At 36.6% G+C, this 19,558-nt stretch overlaps 1 protein-coding gene across 2 annotated transcripts in view; it reads right to left on the bottom strand.

Annotated features, from left to right (window-relative positions):
* Znf624 (zinc finger protein 624) overlaps positions 1–19,558 on the bottom strand; it is a 24,541-nt gene extending 4,983 nt beyond the window's left edge. The window contains exons 1-5 of one of the 2 annotated variants that reach the window (XM_048784340.1): positions 19,453–19,558; positions 10,620–10,706; positions 8,642–8,707; positions 4,994–5,120; positions 3,083–3,178 (exon numbers count right to left, since the gene is read on the bottom strand). In XM_048784340.1, coding sequence (XP_048640297.1) covers positions 3,083–3,178; positions 4,994–5,120; positions 8,642–8,707; positions 10,620–10,652 — 322 coding nt within the window. In that variant the 5' untranslated portion in view covers positions 10,653–10,706; positions 19,453–19,558. The remainder of the gene's footprint in view (positions 1–3,082; positions 3,179–4,993; positions 5,121–8,641; positions 8,708–10,619; positions 10,707–19,452) is intronic. The other variant, XM_048784343.1, reaches the window with a different exon arrangement.

Genomic DNA, 19,558 nt, shown 5'->3' with positions numbered 1-19,558 from the left:
TCAAAACCCTCCTTAGATTCTAAGTCTCTCAAATACTTCTCCCTTTCCACCTTCCCTTTAGAGCCAATTTCTTTAAAGAGCATTCTCTTTCCTTGCTTCTCATTTGCTCCAAGAATCACACATCTCTTCCCAACCACCCATTTTATTTGTTCTCATTATTGTTTTTGTTATGAGGGTTTTCTCTCAAATTTCCCTGGCAAAGTGTTTATTTAAGTCTTAGTACATACCTTTTAATAGAACTTAATGGAAGAAGATACTAATTTTCCAAAAGTTGAACAAAAAATTAGTCAAAATTAGTATTTATAGTTACTGATGTTTCAAACAGTGAAAATTATTATTTAACCAAGGATAACATTCACAAATTTATTATGGGTTCTAAGAACATTTCTAATGGTTTGTCAAAAATTCATTTTTAATAATTCTTTAGGAAGTAATCTTACAACTTGTTTTTACAGATTCAAATCATAAGAGACCATAGTAGAATTAAAGATAACAAAGATTATCTTTAGAAAATCCTCAGCATAAATTTAAAAAAAAACAATTAAAAATAACCCAAGGGTCAAAGATATCACAACACAAATCACCAAATACTTTGAACTCATTAATATGAAGATGTTATATATAAAAATGTGTCATATAGTCCTTATAAACCTAAATACATCATTAGAAAAAAAGAATGGCTAGAATCAATGATGTAAGTATCCCATTCAAGAATTAGCAAAAATCCATAAATTAAACCTTAAGGAGGTAAAAGTAATGAAATAACAAAGAACAGAAAGTAATGAAACAAGAGATCAAACACAGAAGAAGGAAAAAAAGAACGGTTTCTTAAAGCCACATAAGATTAATAAACCCTGGAAAGACTGATAAAGATAAAGATAGAAGAACACCCAAAAATTATTATCGGGAATGAAAAGGGGGATGTTACTTCAGATCTATATAGATGTTTAAAAGATAATCAGAGGACGGAGATTAATACCAAGAAATTAAAACTTTAGATTAAATGGACCAATTACTAGATAAACATAATTTTCTAAACTGAAACAAAAGAAATAGGGAATAGGAATAGTTCTGGTAAGTATTAAAGATTAATAGAAGTTGTAATTAAATACCTTTCTCAGGCTCAGATGAATTCTGTGAATTCCATATTCCATAAAAAATAAAAACTCTCAACTCTTTCTTTCTTTCTTTACTATAAGCTCTTAACCTTGCCTCATATTATACAGAATATGGAAGCCCTAATAACAGAATGCTTTAACCTTTCCACTACCAGCTGACCAACATCTGTGCCCATCTTCTCCATCTTTCTCAGTGTTACAAGACAGGAGTTGATCTCCTTGACAATCCCTCCTTTTCAGTCTAGACTTTATCCACTTAAACCTTCTCAAACCCTTCAGTCCTTTAGTGATTGAGGCATTTCTATGAACACTGAACCATTTTGTGGAAACTTCCATCCCAAAAAATACAACAAAAATGCTGTTCTTCATTCTATATTTTCCCCTAACTGTTGCATCATTGTTCTCTCCCTCTTCATAAAGAAAAAAAATAATCTCCTTTAGATACTCATCTATCTCCACTAACTTTTACTGACTCATTTAAATATAAATAGTATTATTTAATACAGAATATATGTAGTATATATGTGAGTTATAAAAAAATGAATACTCAAACTAATTTCCATTTAATTTTTTCCATGTCCACTGCCATCACTGTAATAAAGGTACTGTCTTCTCTTGTCTAGACTGTTGTTACAATCTCTTAACTTCCTGGTGGCTTTATGACCTTAAGTTAAATCTTCATTAACAGCATTAGTTTCTTAAAAATTCTTAATTAAAATATTTTCAAGGCACTGGAGTTGTGGATCAGTGGTACAGTGCTCACCTAGCATGCCTCAGGCACTGGGTTCAATCTTCAGCACCAATTAAAAATAAAATAAAGGTTATTGTGTCCACCGACATCTAAAAAGCAAATATTTTAAAAACTCTTTTCATACTTTTGCACTCAGCTCCCTTAGGTTAACATCCAAACTCATTACCATTATCTGCCATGCCCTGCAGACTGCCTCCTGACCCTACCTCTAATCTCATTTTGTAGCAGTCCCCCTTCACTTATGCTACAGTCTCAGAGACTTCCTTTTGATTTCCAGAACATATTATGTTCTTTTCCATATCAGGTCCTCTGCACTGCTGATTTTTTTTTTCCTGAAATGATTCTCTTCTCTTCCTCTGGCTAGCTTCTTCTTACCTTTCAGGTCTCATATTAAATGCCACATCCTCAGAGGCCTCCCCTGACCACCCTATCCAAAGCAGGCACCCTCATCCCTTTCCAGGTTACTATCCCATATCTCCTCATTTATCTTGTAGCTAACAGGTACTCCAACCACTAATTAACTTGTTTTTATTTGTTGAAATTCAATTGTCATAAGGGTAGGGACCTATTACATCTTATTCACTGCTATTGTCCTAGTATTTAACCTAGTTCACAGCATACAGATATATCATAAACACTGATTAAATAAATGAATTCTATATTTTGATTCTCAACTGGTTCTTTGTTCATATTCTCAAGGAGTTAAGAACCTGGAAAAAAGGAAGACAGTCTTCGAATAGGTTCAGTAGCCTTGCAGTTGAACAATGTTAAATTACAAGTAAATAGGTTTATTTTAAAAGAAATCAGTGGTGACCCTCTTAAGGAAGCATTTTTAGGAAAAAATGAAAAAATAAATGTCATATTATGATAAAACAAATCAGAAAAACAAAAAGTTAACTGGAAAGGATAGAACATAAAGGGTTATGTTGTGACTGTTTGAATAAAAAAGAATAAAGGAATATTTGTGAAAAGTATGTCCCCCCAAGAAAGCAAAGTAGGATGGTACAATGAACCAAAGGGAGAGGACAGAGAGAGGGGAAGAGAAAACAGTGGGCAACAGAAATGGGCAGCGAGAAGAATGGGACACGGGATCTTTTCCTTTGAGGCAGCTTTGAAGAAATATCACCCCAAATATTTCCTATGTTCTGTGGAATTTCTCCCTATGATCTGTTATTTGAAATAAACCCCAGTTTCTTGGTTCTGATTAACTTACCTGGATAGGGAGTTCTTGAAATTTCTCTCACCACTGCCCATGGTCCTTTCCCATTCTCCAAATGAGTTATCATGTCTGGTTTGGAAACTGCAAGCCCTGTTCAGAGAAAAATGAATAGGATTTAATTGAAGCTACAATCAAGAATTATTACCAATTTTTGTCTCAATCTCTGTAAGGACCACTACAAGAAGTTTTAGAACTGTACTAATATTGCTGATTAGTCATTTGTGGCTATTTAAATTTGAAATGAAATTAAAATAAATGAAAAAATAAAATTCAGTTCTTTAGATGGACCAGCCAAATTTCAGTGTTCAAAAACCATAAGTACACAAGAAATAAAACCAACAATCAATAAGTAGGATTGCCATTAAACTAAAAAGCTTCTTCTGCACGGCTAAGGAAACAATTAAGAATGTGAAAGGAGCTTACAGAATGGGAGAAAATCTTGGCAAGTTACCTTTGATAGGGATTAATATCCAGAATACACAAAGAACTCAAAAATCTTAACATCAAAAAACCAAATGGCCCAATCAACAAATTGGCAAAAGAATTAAACACAAACATCTCAACAGAAGTAACACAAAAGGCCAATAAATACATGAAAAAATATTCAGCATCTCCAGCAATCAGGGAAATGCAAATCAAAACTACTCTAAGATTTTATCTCACTCCAATCATAATGGCAATGATCAAGAATAAAAACAACAATAAATGCTGGTAAGGTTGTGGGGAAAAAGGAACATTTGTACATTGTTGGTAGGATTTCAAACTAGTACAACCACCCTAGAAAGCAGTTTGGAGATTCCTCAAAACTAGGTATGGAACCACCATATGATCCAGCTATTCCACTTCTGGATATTTTCCCAAAAGATCTAAAATCAGTATGCTATGGCAGCTCAGCCACATCAATGTTTATAGTAGCACAATTCACAGTAGCTAAATTATGAAATCAACCCAGATGTCCATCAACTGAAGAATGGATTAAGAAACTGTGATAAACACACATACACACAACACACACACACACACACACACACACACACACACTGAAGTTCTACTCAGCCATTTAAAGGAATGAAATTATGGCATTTGTTGGTAAATAAATGGAAATGGAGAATATCATGCTAAGTGAAATTAGCCAAACTCATATACGGAAGCTAGAGTAAAATAAAGAAAAGAGGAGGGAAGGATAAGATTACAAAAGGAACCAATCAAATACAAATTAATAGATAAGTGAAAGGAAATTTAGTAGATTAGAGGAAGGAAAAAGGGAGGGGGAGGGGAAGCAGGAAAGGAGGAGGAAAATGTGGGGATCATGAACTGAAATCAATTTCCATGCATGTATGAGGAGTTTGTTGGAATGAACTCAACTACTATGTATAACCACAAAGCTCTAATTAAAACAAAAACATAAGTGGCTAGTATCTACCATAGTGGATAGCACAGTTATAGAATAAACCTCTCATAGTAGAATGTTCAGTCATATAGTTTATTCTAGAGAATTACGATGACCTCAAGGAGAGCTCAACACTATGATCTAGGTTCGTGGGATAACAGATCATGAGAATAATCTAAGTTTAGAAAGAAAATGAACACATTTGTTCCTTCCTTTCTAGAGGCAATGATAACAATTCCAATTTATGGCAATGATCAGGAAAAACTTTGATCCTATATCTGTAGGACTGTCAACAATCGCCAAGATTCCAAAGAAACAAATATTTCTTTATCTACAATGAGCATACCATTTAGTTAAAAGTGAGGAACAGCATGAATTACAACAACGTGCCCCTGAGATGAAGAGATTTTTGACACCTAAACTCTAAGCCACACTCAGTAAAAACTTTAGAGGCTCAATATTTCTGGAAAACCTGGTCAAATAGGCAAAGCCATTAACATAGAAGTTAGCCTTACCCAGCGAGACCAGATTTCTATAATTCTCTAGCATCACATCTTTGTGCAGATTCCTCTGTGTAGGGTCCATCAACCTCCATTCCTCCAATGTGAAGTCTATTGCCACATCCTTAAATGTCACTGATTCCTAAAATAAATACAAAGCAATTACCCAGGGATCATAGAATTAGACTTGTTAAGCAGACAGTAAGTATGAAACTGGGGAAGAACTCTCACAATCAGAATCACCAAATGATTATATAGGTCAACTTGTTCAACCTTTACAGAATACATGACAAGAACCTAAAACCAGAAGAGGAAGCCTATTCCAGCTTTGGTGTCTTACCTGATAGCAGGATTTTTTCAGACCACTTCAAGTCTAGCTTTTTATAAACTCTAATTAAATATTGATCCTACCTTAATACCTGGAGTTGAACAATATGGTTTTCTTCTTCCCTAGAAAACCTTTAAAATATTTAGTAATTCTGGTAGTTTGCATCCAAATCATCTCTTCTCCCTCCAAACCTATTTTATGTCAACTTCTTTCCAATTCCAATCCATAGAATATTACTTAATAAAAGATATATTTTATAATCCAGATAATTGCATATAAAATGGGGTGAGTATTAGAGTCAGGAGGAAACAGCAAAGTAGACTGAAAAAGAAGATAGGCCTTTGGACTGACGTTTAAAATATACAAAGAACTCTTTTAAAACTCAACAATAAGAAAATGAACAACCCTGTCAAAAAAATGGACAGAATACCTGAATAGCCATTTAACCAAGGAAGATAAATGGATTGCAAGTACATATATGAAAAGATGCTCCACATCATATGTCATTACAGAACTGCAAATTAAAACTATATTGAAATACCACTATGAATGTATTAGATGCCAGAATCCAGACCCCTGACAACACTAAATGCTGGCCAGGCTGTGGAGCAACAGACACTCTCACTCATTGCTGGCAGAACTGCAAAATGGCATTGTAACACAGTTTAAAAGTCTCTTACAAAATTAAGTATATTCTTCCCACACAATCCAGCAGTCCCAGTTATTAGTATATACCCAAATGAACTGAAAACTTAATATCCAAGCAAAAATCTCCACATGGACATTTATAGGAACTTTATTCATCATTATCAAAATCTGGAAGCCACCAAGATATTCTTCAGTATGTGAATGGATGAATAAATTGGTACATCTGGACAATGGAATATTATTCAATACTAAAAAAAATGAGCTATCAAATCAAGGAATAGAAGCAACTTTAAATGCCTTATGATGTTCTTTATCCTAAAGATTCTAAGAAAACTGCATTAAGTTAGGTTGGCATAAAGATTTCTTCCTGATAAATTTTGATAAAGTAAAAATCATCTCAGGCTGAGAAAGTAAAATAAAATTCTGCCTTCCCATTTGTCAAGTTAGAATAAGAGACACAGAGAAAACCAGCAGCAAAGTTAAGCAGAAATATTTCTCGCATAGTCACTCTAGATGTAAAGTGTCAAATGGCCCCTTCTTTGAATAACTACTGCTTTTTACTAAGAAACTTTTATAATTTAGACTGTCAGAAAATTTACAGTTTGAAATCATGTCAGAAAAAAATGAAAGTGACTTTGATGCAGTTTTGATTTCCAACCCAGATAAAGAGCTCACACCATGGGATACTTAACACATTTTACATTTATCTTAACTTTATACTTTCTGAGGAGAGAGAACACCAGTTCCACTTTTCAGTCTTTATACAAAGCCCACTTTGATTTGCACCTATCAAATCATTGATTTCATTAAAATTTCTGCTGAACTCCACTCTCCCTCAAAATGATGTAATAACCCTATGTCCTCCTTCATTTGGTATGAAGTATCTCTCATTGCAATGAGCCAATAATACTGAAAAGTTTGGCCTTCAATTGAATAGGACTAATTATATTAATTCTTATGTCACTATAAAATCATAAAGCTCATTTGATTTTAAAGGTTCTTATTATCTCCTCTTCATCTTGAAGTTGTGCTTCTCTAGTTGTTTGTTGTTAGGGAATTAAATTACTAACCTAAAATATCAACCTATATACAGGCACTATTAAATTATCTATGATTTTACTGGTTTTACTATTAAACTATCTATGATTTTACTGGTTTCTATCTTACGTACCTCAACCTTATATGAGAGTCAGAAAATATCATGACTCTTTCCTTTTGGTCTGATTATAATAATCGTGTGAATATAACTCCCTCATCAGTCTTAAACCGTTTGTTAGATGTTTGAAAAAAAAAAAACATGTACCTATCAGATAAAAAATGTTTAGCACTGAAATTTCTCCTTTTGAAGAACTATACTAGGAAAAAAGTATTTTAAAAATGTCAAAAATAGCAATTCTATAAACAAAACAAAATAAATGCCAATAAAAACCAGTAAAACAAAAATAGGTTGATGACTTGTTGATGTCATCACAATATTGGTTTCATTTAAAATTAAACAAAGCAAGGTTCAGTACTTACAAAAAGAATTCAGAATTAATCAGACAAAACTGATCTGCCAGAGTCCCCTCTCTATCAGAAGAAGAAAAATAAAATATACAAATTGTTCACCATATCAAAAAGGATGGTGTTTTCCTAAGGTTCAAGATCCAAAGTCTGAAACTATGAATATCTTACCTGCAATTTTTGAAGTATAAACGGTTATATGCTAAAGGACAAGTTTAAGATCCATTGGTTCAGTGTTATATTTCAGAAATACAACAAGATTGAGTCTCAGTATGTATCTTATCATAGAAATAAAAAGAAAAACTGAAACATTTTTGGGATAAAACCAACTTTCAAAGTAAAAATTTCAAAAGCAAGAACATAATTATCCTAAAAGCATAGTGAACACATATCAAAAATGTAGTTAAATTGTTAACAAAACTAGTTTAAAAGAAACAGATGTATGTACACAATGAAAAAGAGAGTGATAGATAAAGATTATAAAATTAGACAAAAACATAGTTAATGTCCTACAGGGCAATAAAACTATAACTTTGGTGATTACATTTTCTCCTAGGTAGAAATAATTTGGAACGTTTCAATATTCTACAAGATTACATACAACTTTGAGAGTTTGAATATTAATAGTAAATAGTAAGTCAAGTAAAGCAGCCTTTTCCTGCTGCCTCAGGTGACCCTTAAGCTTGTTAGACAATGCTCTCATAGGACACTAAAAGGCCATACTTTGCCTTATTTCTAAGTGTTGGATAATTTTTTAATAATAAATCTTATTTTGACTTTTTCTGGAAAAATCAGGTAGTTAATATACTCACAAATTAGTAAGTAAGCCTAACAAATATGAAAAAAATCTAAACCAATTTAAACTCATTGTAAGACTACTGCCACTGATGTTAATATATTCTTGATATTTTTCATTACATTGGGTCTTACTAGAAAAGAAAAAAAATCAGACTATTTAATGGTAGAATAACTTATCATGAGCAATTATGATGTGACCATCTGTCAAATTTAAAACTGCTACTACTTCAAAGAAAGGAAATTTATCACATTGATGCTACCACCCCTAGGGTTAAAACACCTATCAAATATTTACTATGAACTTATAAGGAGCTGGGATTGTCAAGAATTAGGGGGAGTAAAATGTACTTTCTCTTTATGCCCCTTACAAATGATGCTGCCATTACCTTCACCAGCTCTGCTTCTTCCATCAGAAGGTGAAGATCTCCATCTGGCTGGGTAACTTCAGAACTCTGAAGGAACACGGGAAAGATCACTCAGCGAAAGGCTGCCTATGACCTAGAACAGAGCCCCATGAGGTACCCCCCAGTCCACTGTGGATGTGGTGTGTATGGAACAACCTCTTTCACTGTTTTAAATAGGGCTGAAACTAAGGTCCTGTAGTAATATCCAATCATTATCCTCCTTCATCTTCTTTGAGGCAATGACAAATATGCAAACCAGAAAGATAAAACTCCATGTTTTTTTAAAAGTAGGGGACTGAAAAAGAACCCATCAAAAACAAAAACACACTTAAAATAAAGGCCTTCACCTACCTACTGCATACCTCTCTTTTTTCATATGAGGATGAGATCAATTTTTCAGAATGTATCTATCTTGCTCAAGAAAATATACAAAACCTATCAACACCATCTGTTTTCTACAACTGAAATATCAGTACAGTGTCTAAGGGGGCACATCTCAGGAATACTCAGGAAATATTCCAGGGAACTCTCATAATAGTGTCTTCTTCCAAACTTTAGAAACTGTATTCCAATAAGGAAGGGATTTCTATAAATAAAATTAAAGTTTACTGTATCTTCTAGTAGTACCTATTTAGATTTATCATTTTAGAGTTTTGTGTCATTTTTAAAAATTATGGGTAATAAAAATATCTGCTTAAGTTTTATTGGGAAAAAAGCTATCATAGTTACCTTCTCTCAAGTTCTTATAAAAAAAATCCATAAACATTCAGCTTTTAAAAAGCTGTGATGATGTGAATTTCAACCCTGGTAATATGGATGGGTATGATCAGGCCATAATCTATTACTACACAAATACAATTGGACCTACTGATCAAGTGAAACATTTTGTTTTAATTTATATTTCCAAAAGCATCTTTTAAGTATTGTTTACATGTTATATAGTCTGGCTAGAAAGAATAAACAACCATTATTATAATAAATTATATTTGTTGTAGTACCTTTCTTCTGAATCTCTTACTTCAGAAAGTCATTGCTCAACTAGTTTTTATCATATTAATACCCAACCTAAACACACTTAAGCACACACACACACACACACACACACACACATTTAAATGTCTTCAGGGACACATTTAAAAACTCAGCTTAAATATCTCATTTCTGGTCCTAACTTTTTCAAGTTTTCAACTTGAATCACTATTTCACCCACTGTTCTTTGCATCAGAGTCTTGCCCTTAAATACCCTTCTCACCTGAATCCTCATGAATACTTTACAACTATTTAATACAAATACTTGTAATTCGGTACAAGCTTAAATCTAATTATCCTCATAAGTTTCTACGGCCAATTTAGATAACACTAATACTTCATTTCTTTACTTGTATAGCACTCGTCTTTTATCATATTGCCACACAACAATCATTCACCCAAATTACATAACCACTTTTTTTTAATGCTATACCCTCAGTGAAACTGTGAACTCTTTACAGCCAACCACTGTGTCTTACATACCTTTTCTCTGGTTGACTACTTCTTTATGGGTAGAAAGTGGGAGATCACTGAGAGTGGACACATGACTCAAGTGTGTGTGTCCACATATTTTGTTTCCCAAAATTTCCCCAATTGAAAAATATTCCGTTATACTACTCCATAAATACGTGAAATTTTCTGGGAACAGTACAAATTTAACCTCAAAAGTGAACTGCCAAGACTAGTTATCATATCTAAACATAGCCCAAATATTTTTGGAAAGGCCCAATGTCCTTAAATTTGGTTCAATAAGTATAATGAATCCTTTTAAAGATTATAACTTTTGCTAAGATTGACCCAATTTTAATGGGTCATACAGTTTGGTTCTCTTCCTATAAAGAGCGTGAGTAAGTAAGAAAAGTATGTGATTTAGAAAACAGACAAGCTCTGAAAACAACAGAGCAATCAGAAATGGAGGAGAATGACTTACCAAAGGTCCAACTGCAAAAACCACAGCAGCCATAATCTCTGCTTCTCAGTCCCCCTCTCTTGAAAGAGGAGAGTCCCACAAAGACATCTGAGGAACAGAAATAAGCTATGAAAACCAAGTCTGCCTTGGGTATTTCAGATTCACTGACTTGGAATTCTAACATAGTGAGCATGATAACCTTAAGGGCATAGGAGAGCAACCCCCACAATCCACAAAGGACAAAGATCTTGAGATCTTAATACTATTGAGTGCAGTCATAGCTACCAGACCAAATATTGTACAAGGAACTTTAAATCTTCACATCAAACCCATAGCGTGTGTGTGTGTGTGTGTGTGTGTGTATATGTGTGTGTATATATATATATATATATATATATATATATATATATATATATAACACATATATACATATGTATGTATGTGTGTGTGTGTGTGTGTGTGTGTGTGTATATATATATATATATATAAAACATATATACATATGTATGTATATTTATTTATTTATTTATTTCATAGATGAGGAAACTGAGGCCTAGAAAATACAAACTACATATGCAAGGTCATATAGATACATGACTCCAAATTGATTTAATTCCCAAACCCACATTTTTCTACTAAATCAACCTGCACTGTAAAATCACAAAAAAACAGTGCAATCATTCTTTGCCACAATCACCTACTCATTTTAACAATGAAATATTTTAAGAATCTCTTTTTCTGACCTTTTCTGGAAGAGTCAATTTGCTAAAATTTGCAGAGACCTCAGAGTCATGTAAAGAGTGTAGTATAACTTCAAAATTTAAATATTAAAAACTTTGACTTGCCCCTCTCAATCTCATATTCAAATAAATTTTATCTGTCCTTTCTATATCAGGCAAACTCAAATGAAAAGGAAACAGGAATAATGATAATGGAAGAGAGTGTTTAATTCAATATAAAAAGCATTAAGCAATAGTACTTTTATACTGGGAAAAATTTTTGCCTAGTAAAGATTTTACACTGTGGAGAAATAACGGGGCAGAGGCCTTATTTAGGTGTGCCTGGCACTGATTCTGCTTTCCCACTTTTAGAAGAAACTCAATAGAATACATTCTCTAACCATGGTACAGTAGAATTACAAATATAAATGAAAGTCTGAAGTGGAAAAACTTGTCACTTGGAAATTAAAAGTAGCACCTTAGTAGAAACAATGAAAAAATGTCATTGCTGGTGAGTTAGCAAAATGAGGGTATTAAAGATGAAATATGCCAGATATCTGCCAAAGTTATAAAGAGATTCAATTCATGGCCCTAAATATTTCCAATAAAATTTTTAAAAAGAATGAACAGAGTAAGCATCCAACTAAAGAAGATCAATAACAAATAAGCAATAAAGAGGAAGAAATATTAAAAGAAGAAACTAATGAATAAGAAAACAAACATCTGAAAAAGCCAGTAGCTAATTCTCTAAGCAATAAAATATATGTTACTGGTTGGTCAAAGGAAGTCAAAAAACAAAGTCAATAATCCAAAAATAGAAACGAGAAAGTAGTTATAGCAAGCACTTTAAATTGTTTACCAGTAAAAATAAAATTTTCCAAAGAAAATTTTCCAAATTTCTTTTAAAAAATTTCTTAAAACAGAAAGGGCAAGTGTGGGGAGCCATTCTCGCACGTGACTGGGCAACTCCCGGTTTGGGTCTGAGGCACTCTGGCTAAACTGTGTCGGAGCTTTCCCGACCCCCTCCTGGTGCGAGAGCCTGTCCGTGTGGAGGTGTGACTGACCACTGACCCGGGGGACCAATCACTGACCCTGACCTTGGAGTGCGGCCCCCCTCAACCTTCATTGGATGGAATTCTCCCCTGAATTTCTTGTTCCCCAATAAAAGGCTACTCCCTGGTGTGCTCCCTCTCTCTCTCTCCTGCTAGCCCTGAGTAATCCTTGCTGCCCTACCGGGTGGTTCGAGGTAAGAGCCAGAGGGGGAGCTGTCTCGGACCTGGTCATAGAAAAAGGTAATTGAGTCTGTGTGTTTATTTCGATCTCACTAGTTAACTTTTATGCCAAGAACCTCTTTAATGAAACCAGTGCGCTGGTCGCATGGTGGAATTTGGAGCCCATGAGGGGGGCATTCTAGATTAGCTAGATTGAGTGGGAGCGCACTATAAAGATAAAGGAAGTGGTGACAATTTAGAGTCACAAAAGTACCTGGAGATATTGAAGGAAAGAGATGTTAAATTAATTAAAATGGGAAATTCAACTTCTACGGATAAGGAAATGTATCTATTTTAGACAGTATACTTAATCAGAAAGGAAAACAGATAAAGAAAACTCAGTTATTACAATTCTTAAAGATTGTAGGCGAATATTGTCCTTGGTTTTGTGAACAAGAGTCTCCAAATTTACTTACTTGGGAGAAACTAGGAAGGAAGTTACAAAAAGTTTGTCTTTCTAATGAATTACCTGGAGGCATAGAAAATATTCAGAAAACTTGGACGGCTCTGGAAGTTTGTCTTTTTGAATATATGGGCCAGAGTTCGTGGCCCCCTGTAGATCTATTAAAAGGCATTCAAAGAGGTATTAGGTCTATTCAAATGGAAAATCCGCCTGAGGCTAAGTTAATTCCCTTTCCCTTGAGCCTTTTAAAAACAAAGGCTCTAGGGGCTAAACCGAAGGTTAAGAATGTGACTTTAAACTTGCAGGATCAGGCTAGCCTGCAGGGAGATTATAGAGAGGAAGGTCATAGAGGAGAAACCTCCACAGTCCTAGAAAGTCCTCCGGAAGAGGTAGAGGATCTTCCTGGGGAGGAAAATCCAGAAGAGATTCTTAGAGGGGCACAGAGTTCTTCTCCGCCACGTGGCTTAGAAGCCCAATTTCAAAATGGCGACAGCGCAGAGTCTACCCACGACTCACAGTCGGAGGGAGAAGAATCAGACGTTGAAATTCAGGACTTACAGAGAAATTTTAACAGGCTGAGTTTAACACCGCCTGCCCAGGCTATTCGAATTCGGCCATTACCTGCTAAAAGGACAAAATTTAACAGGTACTCTGAATTAACAATGACTTGTCTTACCCTGTTCCAGCGAGATATTAAGAAAGCACAGGAAGCTGGGGAAGATACTAGCGGTTTTCAACTTTTTCCAGTTTTTGAGCAAGTTAATGAGCAAGATCAGAGAGTTAGAGTTCATGCTGTAATCCCATTTAAAACCATTAAGGAACTAAAAAGTGCATGTGAGACGTATGGTCCGAATTCGCCTTTTATACAGAGCCTGATAGAAAATATTTGCTCACAGCCCCTTCCTCCTAGTGATTGGATTTCTTTAGCTAGATCTTGGTTGAGTGGAGGAGATTTCTTACTTTGGCATAGTTATTGGACTGATTTTTGTACTGAACAGGCAGAAAGGAATAGAAGACAGAATTTAGAGATGCCGGTAGAAATGTTTTTAGGAACAGGTGAATTTGCTGATTTAGAAAGACAGTTAAATTATGAATTTGAAGTATACAATCAAATAACTGATTGTGCGAAACATGCCTGGAAGCAGATTATCTCTAAAGACCAATCCAATTTAGTTCTTACCAAAATCAGGCAGGGTGCAAGTGAACCGTACTCAGATTTCGTAGCCCGATTGTACCAGGCCGCAAACAGGTCGATCGGGGACCCGGGGGCCTATGAGTTTATTGTTAAGCAATTGGCATTTGAAAATGCGAATAAGTATTGTCAGGACGTTCTTAGGCCGCACCGTAAAAAAAGGACAATTTCTGAGTTTATCCGCTTATGTTCTGAGATAGACTCTACTCATTTACAGACTGTAGCCCTAGCTGCGGCACTAAAGGAAACATTAAGGCCACAAGAATTAGAACGAAAGCCCCGCGGGAGATGCTACATTTGTGGGGAAAGTAACCATTTTGCGCACGAATGTCGCATGCGCAATTTTAAGTTCAGGGCTCCATCTACTGGTGATAATAGATATTGCAGGACTCAACCCCACATGGCGGATCAAGATGGCGTGGATCAGCCTGCCTTCTTGCCGTCATTTCCTCCTATCGAGAAGACAAAAAACTTCTGGTCGGCCCCTCCCCGGGCCGAGCAACAATACAGGGAATTCGAGGAGAGGTCACACAGTGTGACGTCACTGGCGCCGACCAGGACAGCCCGCGATTTTTACCGGAATGTAGATCGCAGACAGTTTTCTTAGGACCTTCAAGGACAGTTGAATTGAATCCTGAATCAGGGCCAAAACAAATCCCTACTGGGATTTTCAGGCCGCTTCCTGATAATACTATAGGTTTAATTTGGGGACGTAATAATTTAAAGGGAGTTATTGAGGTGATACCTGGTGTGATAGATTCAAATTTTAAAGGACAATTAAATGTTACTGTAAGGTCCAATTATGCCCTAAGGCTCACTCCAAAGGATACATTTGCCCAATTGATTTTATTGTCCTGTAATTCAGAGAAACACCCACCAGTAAATTCAGTTTCTAAACCGCCGGACAGAGTGTACTGGTCTCAGTTAGTGCGACAAGAACGCCCTTTATTAGAATTTAAAATTAATAATAAAAAGTTCCTAGGAATCGTAGACACAGGAGCTGATATCTCTGTCCTTTCTAGTAGATTCTGGCCTAGGAATTGGCCCTTACATGTAGCACCAGCTAACCTAGAGGGAATAGGACAGATTTCACAGCCCGCTCAAAGTGCCAACTATCTCCGTTGGGAAGATTCCAATGGGAACAGTGGAGTATTTAAGCCTTATGTGTTAGAGTCTTTACCAGCTAACCTATGGGGAAGGGATATTTTAGCCAAAATGGGATTGTTATTAGTTACTCCAAATTCTATAAGGTCAGTTGAGGAAGTTAATCAGAGGTATTTTCCTGGAGATGATAAGGAGACCCTTCAGGAAGAGTATCTATTTTCCTGGAGATGATAAGGAGACCCTTCAGGAAGAGTATCTATTTACAAACCAGTCTCCACGACAAAGATTAGTAAATGCTCCAAGCCAAAATTTTTACTAGGGGCCCTGAGTACTTCCCCGATCCCTAAGACAGCTGAAAAAATCACCTGGCTCACAGAGGAGCCTATATGGATTTCTCAGTGGCCCATCTCAGGGGAAAAACTTAAAATAATTCATAGGTTAGTTGAGGAACAACTTCAGGCTGGTCACATAGAACCAACACTTAGTCCTTGGAACACACCTATTTTTGTTATTAAGAAAAAAGTCAGGAAATTGGAGATTGCTACAGGATTTAAGGGCAATAAATCATGCAATTCGGCCTATGGGATCATTACAGCCAGGACTTCCCTCCCCCACAGCCATCCCTTTAGACTATAGCTTGATGGTAATAGATTTAAAAGACTGTTTTTTCTCTATAAGGTTACATCCTGGAGATTGTGAAAGATTTGCTTTCACTGTCCCAGCAATTAATTTTAAGGAACCTGTTAAAAGATATTGCTGGAAAGTACTTCCCCAGGGAATGCGTAATAGTCCTACCCTGTGCCAAAAATATGTTGACCAGGCGATAGATCCCATAAGAAATAGCTTTCCTGATGCGTATATTATTCATTTTATGGATGATATATTATTGGCTCATGCTAATCCAGAGGTACTTTCAGAAATTTTTACTCAGAGACTTCACTTACAGCAATGGGTTTATGCATTGCTCCTCAAAAAATTCAAAAGGTGCCTCCTTTTCAATATCTAGGTCAGATAATTCAAGGACGTACAATCCGTCCTCAAAATCTTCAGATAAGAGTTAAGGAGTTACATACCCTTAATGATTTTCAAAAGCTATTAGGAGATATTAATTGGCTGAGGCCATCCTTAAAACTAACTACTTCTGAGTTAAGTCCTTTATTTCAGATATTACAAGGGGCAAGAACCTTAAGTAGCCTATACAGAAAATGCAGCAAAGATGGCTAGTTGCGTGGCAACATCCAGTCCACCTTTCAACCTGGCAAAAACTTGAACTCTTAGGTAGCAACAAGCTACCCAGCTAAAGACATTTCCCAGCCTCCCTTGAGCCAGGTGTGGATGTCAATAAATTATGGCAAAAGGGATCTGAATAAAAGATGCATTCAACTTTCAGGTCACATCTTTAAAAGGGAGCTGCTTGCCTTCCACTTCTTACTTTCCTTTATCCACTGGTGACACTAAAAGAATGAACCAGCTTCTATCACAGAAAGGACAATGCCCCCTGGACAATCTGGAGCAAAAAGGAACCTGGGTTACTAGATGATCTAAAAATCAGAGTTGCCTACTCCCACTCACTTCATCACTACTTGCCAACTATCAATTCAGATTATTGTAATGAGAAATAAGCTCTTTCTTGTTGGAACCACTATATGGACTCTGTTAAAGCTGCTGAATTAATTTCTAACATAGTGAAATCCATAAAAGAAAAGTCTAAATTTATCAGGGAAATATCAAGGAGCAGAGTTTAGTTAAACAGAAAATATTTGAACATCTTAGGAATGTACAGTAGTCTGCTTCATGATATTGGGTTTCACGAGGCACAATAAAATTTTTGATATGAAGAAAAAATTAAGAAGTTGACAGAAGAAAAACACTGCAGTGTGGAGATAAGCCCAGGGTTTAAAAAAAAAAAAAAAAAAAGTCATCTAGGGGATTCCCATAGTAAAGTCTCAAGGCTACCAACAAAATGGTATTCCCCTATACCAATATTCTCTAGATTTAAGGTTTTTGATCCCTTTGGAAAGTTAATGAATATTATCAATCTTCTCCCAGAAGACTCCCACATAGAAGAATAAAGAGAGTGATAAATCTTATGATGCTTATTAAGAAGGAAATCTTGCCTGGCATAGTGGCGCATGCCTGTAATCCCAGCAACTCGGGAGGCTGAGTCAGGAGGATCTTGAGTTCAAAGCCAGACTTCACAAAAGTGAGGCACTTAGCAACTCACTGAGACCCTGTCTCTAAATAAAATACAAAATAGAGTTGGGGATGTGGCTTAGTGGTTGAGTACCCCACCCCCAAATAAAAGGAAATTCCTTGGTTCCATCCAAGATACAAATAAGGATCTCTACTTCATGTGATAGGCACAGAAATCTACACTTTTAATAAGTACCTCAGGTTCTTATCTTAAGAAATATTATCTTGAGGCCAATTTCTGAACCTCAAATTAAAAATTCTTTACACACTTCAAAATCCAAGCAAAATGTGTTTTACCAAGAGGCAAGGCCAATATGTTTTACTCTAGAGCACAGGCAAGGTGTGGTGTTGCAGGAGTTACCTGGGCTGAGTTTCTGCGTCAATCAAGGTATTTCTTATTATACTACATAACACCGGTACAACTTAACTTCTGAAGAAGGGGTTACAGATCCATTTGAGAATTTGACCTTGTCTCAGAATAATGCATATGCATATATGATGTTGCATGGTATTTCAGGGTACATGAAGATTGACTGTTCCCCACAAGCCTATTCACTGACCTCCAAGTGAAGAGGCCCAGTTTTACAAGGCTACAAAGAAAAAAGTGAGCTAAGACAAATAATCAACATGAATTATTTTTTCTCTAAACACTAAAGCAGACCTACAAAGAGTAATTGAAATTTTCAATTTCAGTAGTGGTTTTACCAAGAATAACCTGAGCCATTATTTATTTTTTAAATTGGTAAAGATTTATCAACTCCTCTGCCATATGTCACATAAATTATGCTAGTAAAGTATATTTATCCAAACTGTAAAATAGACATCTTTTGTAATCAGAATAAATGATATTTATGATTGAATATATTCAGCTTTATCTTAATCATGCAAACATATGCATAACAAAAAAAACATAACAAAACAGAGAGACCGAGACCTCTGATACGTGGGGCCTCAATATTTACCTATTTTTCTATACTTTCCAAGTAGACAATATAACATATCTATATTTAAGTGGGATTTAAGTATGGAATAAAATCCCAAGGTAGCTGTCCATACCTCAGGTTTTAACCTTGATTTGGCTAACTTAGCAATGTGACATAAGCAAGTCAATGAGCACAATGAATCAGTTATTTGAACATAACCACGTTACATGTCTGTACTTTTGACATCATGCAGAAGCTATCTAGACCTATTATTTCCCCAGAGTCATCATTTCCCTCACATTTTCTTTTTCCTGGTTGTTTTGACTGCACCCAAGCGCTGCAGAATTATTAAGAGACTTTAGGAGAAACTTCCCTTGCTGTGATTCCTAAGCCAGTGTAGGCATTTTTTCAAAATAATAATAATAATAATAATAATAATAATGCAGTGTCCACGTTCTTGCTGAGAACTTCAGCGTCCCCGACTAGTCCAGCATTTCCCAAAAGCATACGCCCGCAAAGAAAAGCTGCCACGGTTAACTGTCGAGCATAACACAGGTCACCAATGTGAAACCCTGCTCCATCTCGGGCAGTTCGGAAGCCAGGGCGGACGTCCTCTGACCCATCTCGCCCTGTTTCCTTAACTGCCCTTCTCGGCCATTCCGGGGTCCCGCTCCTCACAGAAGCAAAGATGCAGGCCTGGGAAGACCGTTTGGCCCGGGCAGGGGCCGGTCATCCTCGTGGAACCGCAGCGCGGGCCCTGCGCCGTGGATCCTAACCCCTTGTGGCGAGGCCCTGCCAAGTCCGCGAGGAACGTTCCCCGAGTCGGACCGGCGAAGAGACCGTTGTTCGTGCGGACAGCCCTACGATAGGGCCGGGTGGAGACCGGGCCCACCCCCGGGCAGGAGGCCCAGCCCCGAAAGTCTCTCGGCGGGGTGGGAGGGCCCAGTCTGAGGCAGGGGAGGAAGCAGCCACGCCCCGGACGCTGCCGGGACCCAAGCGCCAGGGGAGGGGCGGGGTAGTCGGGGCCTGACGCCCCGGGCAGTGAGTACCTGGCGGCCGCACTGAGCACAACTGAGGGCGCTCGCAGAGCAGGGTGGGAACGCGTCCAGCAATGGCGCCCGCTCGACTCGGTCGGCCTCCAGGAAGGCCAGTGCG

The sequence above is a fragment of the Marmota marmota genome, unplaced genomic scaffold, assembly GCF_001458135.2.
Source record: "Marmota marmota marmota unplaced genomic scaffold, marMar, whole genome shotgun sequence".
In the NCBI taxonomy this organism is placed as follows: Eukaryota; Metazoa; Chordata; class Mammalia; order Rodentia; family Sciuridae; genus Marmota; species Marmota marmota.
The sequence above is the reverse complement of the archived record's forward strand: the minus strand, read 5'-3'. Positions and strand labels throughout refer to the sequence as shown.